At 32.6% G+C, this 13,961-nt stretch overlaps 1 protein-coding gene across 1 annotated transcript in view; it reads left to right on the top strand.

The window, feature by feature from the left end:
• LOC106473873 overlaps positions 1–11,636 on the top strand; it is a 25,534-nt gene extending 13,898 nt beyond the window's left edge. The window contains exons 9-14 of the mRNA XM_013934560.2: positions 998–1,086; positions 2,440–2,569; positions 3,508–3,549; positions 4,119–4,172; positions 6,158–6,194; positions 10,640–11,636. Of these exons, the coding sequence (XP_013790014.1) occupies positions 998–1,086; positions 2,440–2,569; positions 3,508–3,549; positions 4,119–4,172; positions 6,158–6,194; positions 10,640–11,550 (1,263 nt within the window). The 3' untranslated portion in view covers positions 11,551–11,636. The remainder of the gene's footprint in view (positions 1–997; positions 1,087–2,439; positions 2,570–3,507; positions 3,550–4,118; positions 4,173–6,157; positions 6,195–10,639) is intronic.
• Positions 11,637–13,961: the final 2,325 nt, after the last annotated feature.

The following is a 13,961-nucleotide window of genomic DNA, read 5'->3' as shown; positions in this document are numbered from 1 at the left end:
AAATTAGTATATATTGTTCTAAGCACAAAGAGTCTCGAAACATCAAATTTAAGAAAATACCGTAAAATCAAAAAAACGTTTACTGTTATTTAGTTTGGTTTCAAAAACCTACAAAATCTTCATTGCTTTCACTGTAATTTATTTTTTTATTACTTAGAGAGCATAATAAATAGTTATGTTTTTAAAGTAAAATTGAACTAAACTATACATGCCTATTTAAATATATTTACACATGGTTTGTGTATATCGTATATATATATATATACATATATATTATTCATACCTTTGGTGTATAGGACGCAAACAGATTTTACATCAACTTTTGGGGTAAAAAAGTGCGTCTTATACACAGAAAAATACGGTACATTCAAAAAATCAGTCAAAGTCTAAGCTTTACTAGACAAGAAGAAAGTGTGATTTTTAATTTAACTTTAGTTATTTTAAATCAGTGAACAACATATCTGGTTTTGCACTAAAATAGTTATGTTTACAATATCTCACACTCTATCAAATTCTCCTATTTCTCAGTTCATTTACTCTTATCATCATTGGTTACATTTATGCTGCGAAACGATACTGTTTTTTTTTTCTTCCAACAAACAATAACTTTTCCCTTCAGAATTTTTCTTTAATAGAAAGATTGAGAATTGAAACTGATTTTATGCACACTTTATAAACCACAATTATACTTATGCACAAAATTGCGGATAATATTATATAAAAAATTATTAAGTTGCCAAAATACATGGCCATAAAGTTCTTAGTTAAAAAAAAAAAACCCTGTGCATGCTGTTCTGAATATTTGATGTATTTGTTTTTCAAAAAAAGAAAGTTCTAAATATAATTTTGAAAAGTTTATAAATTAATATCTTATGAGACTTATGTAAGTGTAAAAATTAAGTCTTAAATTTGCATGGTAGAAAGTTTCATAGATATACCAATATTGAAAAATGGCTACTTCGTTTTACATTCTCATATAAATGTTTATACTTTCCAGTTGTATATTTTGATGTTTGTGACTGTGAAAGCTGAATTGAAAGAGCATGAACGGTTCGATTCTCCAATGCTGAAAAAAGTACACAACAGGTGAGAAAATTCTTAAAAACATTTATTGTAATATTTAACCCCATATAAAAAATTTCCATAGTCCTAGCAGACCCCATCAAAAAATTCATTTAAAAGTATTTAAATAATAATAATAATTTATTAGTTTGGAAACAGAAACTCTAACACTCAATATCTCTTTCTTTATTAATCAATAAATGAAGATTAAATATTACAACTTGTTTATTTTTCTACCACTTCAACTAAATGTAACAATTTAACACAAACTAGCCAGATACTGAAGCTATTGAGAAAAACAAACATATACGTACTTCCATCTGTCAGCACCGATGTTTACAAAATGCACTTGGTGTCCATGAAGATCCCAGAAGACTAGTGCAGGGTTAAAAATAATCAGTCATCATTGTATTTGGCACTTAGTTTGGTCCAAATTTTGGTTCAGGAGCGTACATGAACTTAATGGTTTTAACACATATGAAAGCATGAAATGGAAACTCTTAAGCTCTATAAAGATAAGGGTTAGAAACATATCCATCACTTTACTTATATTCTCCTAAAGTTGATTTTATCTTTCTGATGTCTCCCTGTTTATGGTTAGCCACACCTCACACAGACCAGTAAGTGTTTGCTGTTCTTGTGTGATAGGTATAAAGCATAATATGACATTAACAGCGTACAGCACTTACTTATTTGAACCAAAGAATATATTTTAACATTGTTTAACAGGCTCCAAACTGTATTTGTTTGAGACAATTGTCTATTAGAGTTATTGATTAATAGAAATTTATATATATATAGAAAATTCAAGTAAAATAATTAATTGAATAAATTAAAAACATTTGTGTTTTTCTGGAAGTAAACCAGGACATTATCTTAAAACATTGACAGTTACAACTACACCCATAGAGAAGTAGGTGATCTCAAGTCCAACTTTTGGTCTGAATGCTTTTCAGCCTAAACATTTGAATATTTTCTGAAACAGTAGTCTAATGTAAATCCAAGCAGTTATTGTTCACAAGATCAATATAAAGAAACTCTTAACAGGCTTTCTTGAAACCTTCAGATACTGATTGATCAGTCAGATAATTTTATCCTAGAATATCTGTAATATCTTCACATTATTCTTGTTTACATCAACAAAAAAACTAGCCTTAAACTATAAAACAAGACTTCTATCACCGAAACTTAGAATAAAATCAACAAATATTAGCGTTGAAAAACAATTTGTTGTCTTTCATAATCTATAACAAGAAACAAAATTTTGAAGAAAAACAATGTATGATGTGTTGTTACGTGTAAAAATACACATAGTTTTGCAAACACTAAATTGTCATTTTAATCGGTTAAATTGATATTTTGTTTTGTTTTTTTCAGGAAAGGACTGATACACCGCTCCATCTTTGTGCTGATTGCCTTAATTCTGATGTCTTCCTCAAGTGTTCTCTACACAAATAATGACTCCAGTGTTTCTAAATATGTGTTTGCTTTGGCATCATCGCTATTAGTGAGTTGTTTTTTGTTTCGCTTTTGTCATTTTCCTGAAGGAAGATGTTTTCTTAATACCAGTTGATATTTTTTTTTAAACTTGGTGCCTTGAAATAAAAGTGAGATATGAATGAAATTATTCTGTATTAAACAAATGTAAAACAACTAGCTTAAGTCTATTCAAGAGACTAAAAATAGGGAAATTATTCTGTATTAAACAAATGTAAAAAAACAAACTTAAGCCTATTTAAGTGACTAAATGTTTAAAAACTTTTTTCAGTATCTACCATTTTCCAGCACTTGTTGCTTATCTAAATAACAGCCAGGTAGAGTTTCAAAATATGTTCCATGATGCCTCAAATAAATAATAGGCTTTAATTAGGGTTAATGAACTTTCATGGGAACATGGCACAAAATTAGTGAGTAAAATTAGGCCAATGTTTCGCATTCCTAAATAAATCAGGCTAGCTGGTTAGGGCGCTCAACTCGCAATCTGCGGGTCACGGGTTCGAATCCCCGTCACACCAAACGTGCTCGCCCTTACAGCCGTGGGGGCATTATAATGTGATGGTCAATCCCACTGTTCATTGGTTAAAAAAAAAAGGTATCCTAAGAGTTGGCAGTGGGTGGCGATGACTAGCTGCCTTATCTTTAGTCTTTTCACTGCTACATTAGGGATGGCTTGCACAGATAGCCCTCATGCAGCTTTGTACAAATTCAAATCAAACCACACCCGAATAATTACAACCATTAGATATATGAATTATTAATAAAAAGACTGATTTGATACTTATTCCTTTGAAATTTTTTGTTTTTTAAGGCAATACAGTTATTTTTATTTGCACAGTAGTATGGGCACCTTTCATAATAACAATGTTGATCAAATTCTTCATACTTCATTTTAGAAACTTGTGCTGTGAAGTTTTTATTTATCACTTAAAATTTGTAATATTTCAGGGGTTGGTAACGTTTCTTCTTTTCACTGTCCATGGAGAAAACGTAAGTTGCAATTCTTTTAGGAATTTATTTGGATAGGTTAACAATTAGCTAAACTAGAAATAGATATGTTTCAGTGTCTAATACACAGTTATGCTTTAATACTGAAGTTTTTAATGTTGTAGCTTAACATGATTAAGGGCTAAGATGACTTAGTGATTTGTGTGTTGAATTTGTAGTCAACATGCTAACCACTAGGTCATGTGTTGACTGCAGATTGAAAAGTCCACGGTTTGAACTGTGATGTGCCACTGCACATAATATGCACTTCCAAGTGTCAGTGCTCTAGATTTATGGCAAATAATGCCATTATAAATATTTATTTAGTTATGTTTGGCTACATAGGTGGTGGTTACTGCTGATTATTTGCCTTTTCTCTGGTCAGTGGTTCTAAATTAAGTATGGCTATACCTGAACGTTAGGGGCCTTTGATCAGACAAAGTTAAATCTCCAGTTCTGTAGACATTGCATTTTGATGATGATATTTTAACAGGTGTTTTTCAAATTCATTGTGCCTTGAATTTCACTATTTATTATTGACATTATATATATATATTTTTTTTATCTTTTAGCGTCATCAGATCAGTTTTTGTTTAAAACATGATCAACTAAAAACTAAACAACAGGTATGTATTATTCTTAGTAACACAGAAAAATAAAATTTTAAATTATTCATAAAGCTTTCAGTTCTTCTGTAATAAAAACTTTAGCCCTGTAATTCAAAAAATTAATAAATAAAGTAGAAGCTTATTGTGACATGTTCTTGTAAAAAATCAAATGAAAATATTTGTTAATATTATGAAAAACATTAAACTTATTGTATCTTAAATCAACTTGTTTTTGTCTGATAAAAGCAAAAGCTATTAAAATATGACATTAATTGAAAAATCATTGCATTCTAGACTCTTATTTAAATATATGTTTTTAGCCGCGTAGACTATGTATATAGCAGGTGTACATAATCGTTAATGAGTAAGTGAAATAACTTTTGGCTAAAATGAAGTTGAAGTTTGTCACAGTTTTAGTTGTGCTGTTATGCATCGAACATCATATAGCTTGTTGTATAAAGAGATTTTTTCAGTTTTGTGAAACTTATTATCCTAGTTAAATTCAATGAATAATCAATACATGTGACACATTTCTCAATATTTTCTTTCATTAAAAAAATCATTAAAATTTAGCCGAAGTGAAAATATGAGTTTTGATGTATGATTACATTGTGCTTTATTATCTTGGAAGTTATTGGATATTATCTTTGTCTTATTTCTTTCTTATACATATTTGTGTGTTTTAATATTATCAAAAGTCATTTTGAAATTTAAAATTTGGTTGAATAATTTAGTCTTGCTTGCTCCAACCTAATTTATTTAATTTGTTCGTTTTTTTCATACTTGTTACTGAACATTATGACTAACACGCATAGGCCTAAAGTTTGTAATAAGAATAATCAGGTCACACTTCAGATATTGTCTTCCTTTGTCCTCTCATAACAGATGTTAAAAGGTATTTTATTTGTCTCTGTCATGAAGTATCAGCAGACATCAACTATACTTTACTGAAATGCCATTTATGTGTATTAAACATTTACATTATGATGTTAAACTAGTAAGCTGATGAAGCATGAAAGGTTTTAGGCTTAAGAGATGTAGAGAAACACTGCACGTTTTTTTGCACAATCTTTTATACTTACAAACACCTCTAGTTTCAAATCTTTAAAACAAATCCTAAGAGAATTCTAGAGGAAAAACAAATGTAGTTATTCATAGCTTTTACATTATACATTTAGGGTACTGGACATTATAACATTGACCTTTTTTACACTGCATTTAAAATGTTATTTCAATTAGACGTGGGCTTATTGTAAGTCTAGCCTAGCTGATTTGTTCTGGTATTGAATAAAAGATATTTTGAGCAGTGACCTGTGGCAGACAAAAATAAATCTGTAATACTACATTTTTACACTCCTCTGATGTAAAATCTAAAATGAAATGACTAAGAAGGTTGTAAGGAAACACAGTTCATGATCTTAGGCATTTTAAAACTGGTATCACATAGTATGTCAGTTGTTTTTGGTCTTTCTTAATACTCATTACATACATTCCGTAAATCTATTTTGTATGAAATTTGCAAAGTTTACGAGCATAGTAGTTACGGAAAGATAGAGAGACCTAGAGTCCTATAGTTTTTTAATACTTCTTTGCGCGATTTAATAACATGAATTTTTAAGTTAAGTTTGCCTTCATTTAAAATTACTATTTATGACATAAAGATATGCATTGAGAAATTTTTTCTTGCTTATAATTTACTGAAAATATTGGCTGTATAAATCATCAATTTTAAATTCAAATACTCCATTAATGGTGTGTTTAATATCACTACTGAGAGGAGATAGTGTAATGACCAAAACCCTATCCTAGAATGAACCAGAACAACATTTAGACCAATTTTTTTCACACCAGAAATAAACTTTTAAGACAGAGAGTATTAAAAAGTTACTTGACAAAGCTGTAATGCCACCTATTAGGCATTCCCTGTAGTTTAGAAGGAATGATAAAGTACATTATTATAGCTCAATTTGGCCAAATGATTAAGATTTTTTGTTTTATTTTAGGATGAACCAATGAGGATAAGAAGCAATTCTTTCAAGAGTAAGTTACAGTGACTCTATAATTTATTAATTAAAGTTGTATCGAATTTGACTTTACAGAGTAAGTTAGAATAATTCATTAATTAAAGTTGTATAGAATTCATCTGTCGAGAAAAAGTTTAGGAGACGATTAGCTTATTTATGAAAAGTTTATAGAATTTGATTTTAAAGCATGAGTCTTAGTGAGTGAATAATTTATTGTTGAAAGTTATATGGAATTAAATGTTCAAGAGTAAGCTTTAATGATTTAATAATTTTTTTCAGTGTTAATTTATTCATGTTATATTTGTTACTAATTAATACATATAAAAGCAGATGCACAAATTAGGACAATAAATTATGGGCAGGTACACTAAAGTCATTAAACTACAATGATAAAATGAATTTTAATATATAAATGAAAAAGATGTAATAAATACAATCTTTCTGCTTTAGATAATTTATTAAATTTAAAACCTCTAGGCCATAAATACATAGTGTTGCACATATGGATCAGACAGATAGGACTAGCATAAAAGTTACAGTGAGAATGGCGAATTGTATCTTAGTAAAAGAAATATCTGCACACATAAACCCACAAATTGGTGGGGATTCATTGTCTATTAGATTCAAACTCCATTTGCAAGCCTCAAGTGTAAAATGAAACGTGAATTAAAAAATAAACCTTAATAATTTTAAAACTACCAACCACTTTCTGTATCCAGTAGTAGAAACTGGAAGGATAGTTGCACATAAAGAAAGAGAAAATAAAAGAAGGAAACAGATCATAAATAAATACAGGCTTTTAAGAACAGAACCCAGGGAGTGACAGATGAAACATATACATCTTTAAAGTTGGCATTCATATTGGTCTCGTATCTGTATGCATAGCATGGTGAAAGTTTTAAAAATACCATTTTTAAAAAAAAGAGAGAGAAAACAAGATTTACCAATTTATCTTTTATTTGCTACAGTTATAACCAATTTAATAAATAAAGTGCCTTAGAAAGGTTTTCTTTAGAATCAGTGTTTCACAACACGTGTCTCGGCCTTTGTCGGGGGTTAAATCAATGTGGTAATAACTCTTTTACTTTATTACTGTAATGAGGACTGACTAAATGGGTTGTATTTGGGTCTGAAGTATGAACCTCTAAAAAAACCCATTTAGAATGTAGCTATTCATCAAAGACTGATAATATTTAATTTAAAGTCAACTATATCTGTATCTTTCACATTTGTAACATTTCAGTTTTTCGTCTTTGTGAGTTAATTTCTCTATTTAGTTTGGTGGTCATTAACAACTTAATAGTACACTGTAGTAGAGTTATTGATCTTCATTAGACAGTAACCAATCGATGTTCTAGTCCAGGGAACTGTATCAACAGTATATTTGTTAAGAAATTTACTGGTTGTGGTTATTGTATGCTTGTTAGTTGGGTTTGTAGTGTTTTAATGTTAGAAAAGTAGGTCTCAATATGAAAATTCTCACAGAATTTGTTGATTTTTAACAAGCATTTGAAATATACTGGTTGCCAATGGATAATTTGAGCTTTTCTTTCGCTTGTAAGCCAGTAATAATATTTAGTGAAGTGTCTCTATCGATTAAGCTTATGGGTTTAACTTTTTTTTTATTGCAGTATTTATAAGTAAATAGAGCTCTCAATGCCAGGTTTATTTTTTGGATACACACAGAAATATGCAGCATTATTATTTATTAGAGATAACAGCATGAAATATTTCACAGATGATCAGGTTCTTATAACATAAAAAATATTAGGTAAAATAATTATTTGTGAATTTGTTCCAAAATTTGCAAATTAATGGGCAAAATCTAATTTCTTAAATTAATTATATAGTTATTGGTTTTATTGGATACATTTTTCTCAGAGTATGTACCTAATATCACTCTATTCAATGTTAAAACAAATGTTATTTGGTGTATCTCGTATATGTGTCAATGGTGACATGTATACATCCATGACAGTTCTCTAGATGGAGACATGTACACATCCATGGCAGTGCTCTAGATGGAGACATGTATACATCCATGGCAGTTCTCCAGATGGAGACATGTATACATCCATGGCAGTTCTCTAGATGAAGACGTGTATACATCCATGGCAGTGCTCTAGATGGAGACATGTATACATCCACAGCAGTGCTCTAGATGGAGACATGTACACATCCATGGCAGTGCTCTAGATGGAGACATGTATACATCCATGGCAGTTCTCTAGATGAAGACGTGTATACATCCATGGCAGTGCTCTAGATGGAGACATGTATACATCCATGGCAGTGCTCTAGATGGAAACATGTATACATCCATGGCAGTGCTCTAGATGGAAACATGTATACATCCACAGCAGTGCTCTAGATGGAGACATGTACACATCCATGGCAGTGCTCTAGATGGAGACATGTGAGTCCATGATGGTGTTGTAGAAGGAAAATAAATGTGTCCATGGCAGTAATGTAAACATAGGTACCGATGACATTACCCTGGAAGGAGGCATGTATGTGCCTATGGCAGTTCTGTAGAGGGAGACATGTATGTGCTGATAGTAGACCCAATCCAATCATGGTAGGAATTTAGGTTAAAAGTTCTGGGAATGAAATATAACCTGGAGTGGTCAGAAACTTCTGCTTCTCTTCACTCTGATAGTAGAGCTGTAGAGGGAGACATATATTTGCTGATGGCAGTGCTCAAAGAGAAACATATGTATTCATGGCAGTGCTCAAAGGGAAACATATGTATTCATGGCAGTGCTTTAGAAGGAAACATGTATGTGCCCTTGGCAGTTCTGTAGAGGGAGACATGTATATGCTGATGACAGTGCTCAAAGGGAAACATATGTATTCATGGCAGTGCTCATGCTAATGAAAGAGCTAACCACTGGCATAGAAGATATTTCAGATGTGCTGAATTCATGGGGTAAATCTTCTTCATCATCAAGTTTAATAGTTCATTCAAACAAGCATTTTACATTCTTCTCTTGACTTTCCAAAAAAGGTTAGATCACTACGTTAGTATGAGTTTAGTTTCTAGTAAATTAGTTGTGGATATGATAATATATATAGATTGGCATCTGACAAAGACACCAAGGGAGGTAAACAACCAGTTATTTTGAATATCTGTATGGGTATTCATATTTATATATGAATATATAGTGGTTGAGTATTGTGAATTTCAGTGGTCAAAATAATGATGTTTAATAGGTTGGCAAATGATGAAAGATCCTCAATATAAAACCAAGTAGAATGATGCCCAGGTAAAACTTGAAATTAAAAATTTGTTTATAGATTATGATTCCATAGCCTAGCCTTTGGTGTGGAAATAATTTAGGCATAGTGCAAAACATCGGGAGCGCTTTAAGATACCAATCATCTTTCAGTCTTTGGCATAGAAAAGTTAGGGGGTCTTTGACATGGTATGTTCAAGAGCCTGTCTTTAATGCTATAGTTAACTAAGATAGCATCAGAAGGGATGATTAGCAGGCTTTTGAAAAACTGGTTATGTTCGTCAAGAATCTGTTATTACTCAGATTTTGATTTTTTTCCCCATAAGCTGTTGTTGTAAAGACAGTTTTATCTGGACATTAAATTGACTGAAAGAACTATAAACCTATTGACAAAGCAGAGAAACTGTGAATTTAGGAAAATAAATGAGTTGTTACACAAAAGAATTAGAAAACCAGTAGTCAACAGCAGTCTTGGATTAGATAATGACAAACACTGAACAACAGAAACAGGCAGTTAGTGAAAAACCACTGTAAACAGAACAAACTGTCAGAAGTCTGATATTAGAGTTTTGACACATTCGTTCAACCTATTCAGTCTCGTGTTGTCTTCTTCAGACAGTTTCCGTTTACTGTGGTTTTTCACCAATTGCTATACATGATATTGTGTTATTTTATCATTATTAACAGAAACAGGCCTTAAAAGGTCTGTATTTCACACACACATAAGCAAGTTTAAATGCTCTGACCTCTCAATACCCATTACAGCTATAGTCATTCAAATTAATAGGTTGTCCTGACCTTAAGAGGACAGATTCAAATTTTTCCAAATATTTTGTCTGAACTATTTTTATTTAGGAAAAATAATGAGATAAATGCTGTCTAACACAGCTACACTCTTATTTTCTGGTTACTTTGACATGCATGTTTCTCTTTACAACTTCATGTTATAATCATTGGAAAAGAACAGACAGAAAACTTTTTTTGCTTTAGTGCTGTACCCTTATGTTGTTTGTTGAATTATATCATAAATTCTACTTATTTGTACATGGTGTTTTATATTTTGTGCATTATCTTCTTGTAGTTTTTATATTTTCATCAGTATTCTTCATTAAGTAACTTATATTTTTTAAGTACGTGTGTATCAAGTTTTGTTTTAGTGATTTATCATTGTATAATATTTTTATAATCCTACATCTTACTTTTTACAATATTTGTTTCTTTTCAGTGTATGTTAAGCCAGAGGTCATAAATAACAGGCCTCAGTACCTAGATATAATTGAGGACTGTCCAGAGAAGAGAGCAGAACGAGTTCGACGAATGAGATCAGAAATAGAAAGAGCAGATAAAGAGAAACATGGGAAAGATTATGACCATTTACTGGCTAACAATACAAAAGATTCAGGATTGCCAAATTTTTATAAGAACAGCACAATCCAAACAGGTAGCTTAGATCCTTTTGACAGTGAGAATGGATTTAGTGATGATGAATCATCTTTCCCACACAGATTCCATCATCCATTGGTAACCTGTCAAGGTTGTGCTGATATTTCTTCCTTTGAATTACAAGAATTGGATGGTAGTCCACGGAGTAGTCACTCTTTTGGGAAAAACATCTTGGTTGATTCAGAAGTAGAAAACCCCAGAAATATTGACACAATCAGCTCTTCTGCACTGTCCACCAACTCTGCTCATCCAGATTCTGCAGACTGTTCACATGTGCCAAGCCAGGATTACTTTCAAAGTCCACACTCCACAAACCAGAGTGCCTTAAATAAAGCTTACAGTGTCCACTCCTGTAACACTGGGCATTTCCGGCACAACATTCCTTTTCCGAGTGGAAGATCGTCCATCACAGAGGAAGAGGGTGGCAACCTTATCCTAGGAAATGGTAAGTCGCAGACCCTGAACCTTAACCCTCAGCCATCAAATATATCAACAGAATGTAACAAAAAAGACATCAGTACAAGCAACAACAATGGTAATTCAAGAACACAGACTTTGCCAGAACAGTCAGTGGAAAAGTGTGATAACATCAATATGGAGACTGCAGATGATTCTGGTACTGCTGTAAGTGGAAAGGTAAAGCCTTTCTCCAGCTCTTGCCAAAAAAAGCCCTTGAGTGTGACAGCTGTTTGATATATTGTATTTTTGTGTTCTGTAAGGTTTGTCTGTCATGGCTCATGATTGCTCAGCCAATAAAATATAAAAAAAAGTGGCCAAGATTATTGAATTCATATGAATTATTTTTAACCATTGATTTTTCAGAGTTTTTACTGATAAGTTGCGATGTCATGTTAAATAAGAGGAAATTTATTATACAGTTGTGTAAGTGTAAAATAGAGCTATGTCAGTTTGTCCAGGATTTGTACATAGTGATATATGTGATAATGTAGCTTTGACTTTTTTCTCAAGTGCCCTCATTGTTTGTCAGCTCTACATCATTACAAGTTCAATTACAAATTAGTTACTTTCTGCAAAGCTATAGCTCCCGGGTCATGTGCAGTCCTCTTGTTACTTAGCTTTAACTTGCTCATTTTGGGATTACACAACACCAGTGACAAGATGAAACTCTTTTGGTGATTGGGGGTAAGATTTTTATATAGCATACAATATTGTACTCTTCCCTTCGAAATGATAGTTTAAAACTTTCCAGCTCAATTTAGTACTCGGATTTTCTTGACATCCAGATGATGAACTGTGATATGAAAACATATAAGCTCAAATTAGGTGTAATTAAATCCATATCATGATTGTGTGAAAACTGCATTTTGAGCCAAATCTCTAAGTCCAGTTGAGTTAATGTTATTCCATGGATTTTTGATGCAGATTTAGGTGTAGGAAATATCTGAATAATTCTTAAATTTACACCCATCTTTATGCGCTTTCATTCCTAAGGACAGCTTTTCAACTAAATATTTATACTCGGATTCTCACCTTTACGTGTTTTCAATACTGTTGAAAAGCCAGTCAATAAAACAGAAAGGTCAAAATATTATCGCATAATTTCACCACTGTGCGGACCTCAACATATATGGTTTAGGTTTTCTTCTAAAACTGATGATGGGCCGAAGGTGATCCACTATTTTGTAAGTAAAGTGCAGGGCTTGGCTAAGCAAATACTTAGCAAACCAAGCTTACTCCTGGATTAGGCTTAAGTTATGTTAAACTTATATTAGGGCCCGGCATGGCCAGGTGGTTAGGGCACTAGACTCACAGTCTGAGGGTCGCGGGTTCGAATCCCCGTCACACCAAACATGCTCGCCCTTTCAGCCGTGAGAGTTGGCGGTGGGTGGTGATGACTAGCTGCCTTCCCTCTAGTCTTACACTGCTAAGTTAGGGACGACTAATGCAGATAGCCCTCGTGTAGCTTTGCGCGAAATTCAAAACAAACAAACAAACTTATATTAAAGTTTTTCTTCATTACCCATTCGAGCCGTCTCCAACCATTATAAGTATAAAGACGGCTCGAATGGGTAATGATAACCACTCAAACTGCTTTATGAGTGTAAAACGATCTTTTATTAAAACAGAATGAAAAAGGATAATACATGTGAGCCTATCCCTTCGGAAGCGATTGACGACGTAGCCCTAATTTTTTTACCAAAATAAAACTTATCGGATCTTAAGAGTAACGTAAGATAATGCCCAGTGCCAGAATGTCATCATTCGCAAAGAGTTCATTATCGGCAGCAAACCTCATTTAACTTGTGTAATAAAATTGAAAAGATCGCCGATGGATTTTAACCCTTAAAATCTGGGTTCAATTTGACCAATAATTATGTCCAAACTTGCTAGAAACACATCTGTTTTAAACTACTTTTGCTGAATTCGCAATTCTTTCATCTGAGCATAATTCGTTGTAGTGTTGTTTGTTTTGTTTTTTTACTCATTAGTTCTCAAAGTTTGTCCAGTTGGTGTCTTGAAAAGTCGGAATAGAAAAACATGATCAAATTCGCTTAGCATATTATATAGCTTGTTTCAGCTTACTAGTGTAGTTCAATACCTCATTGTATATTGTGTCGAAATACCTAATTATTCTCGGGGGGGGGGGGCTGAGCCCCCGAGTCTTTTAAGCGAATTAAAATAAAGAACTCACGTCTATATATAAGTAGGATGTGTATCACATTCCTAAATAAATCAGGCCAGATGGTTAGGGCACTCGACTCGCAATCTGCAGGTCGCGGGTTCGAATCCCCATCCCACCAAACATGCTCGCACTTTCAGCCATGGTGGCGTTTTAAGGTTACAGTCAAACCCACTATTCGTTGGTAAAAGAAAAGGTAGCGTAAGAGTCGACGGTGGGTGGTGATGACTAGCTGCCTTCTATTTAGTCTTTCACTGCTAAATTAAGGATGGATAGCGCAGATACCCTTCGTGTAGTTTTGCGCGAAATTCAGAACAAATCAAACCAATCAATAAATTTCAGTTCAGGAATCCTCATTTATATAATACCTGACTCAAGTGGTTCGTTTTAGAAATGTTTTGTGTCATAAAATGGCGTTGCTTTATTTGGGGCCGATATATTTAGTCGAACCTTTTACCCTGGT

Source organism: Limulus polyphemus, unplaced genomic scaffold (genome assembly GCF_000517525.1).
Source record: "Limulus polyphemus unplaced genomic scaffold, Limulus_polyphemus-2.1.2 Scaffold6582, whole genome shotgun sequence".
Classification (NCBI taxonomy): Eukaryota; Metazoa; Arthropoda; class Merostomata; order Xiphosura; family Limulidae; genus Limulus; species Limulus polyphemus.
This window is presented reverse-complemented; position numbering and strand designations above follow the sequence as displayed.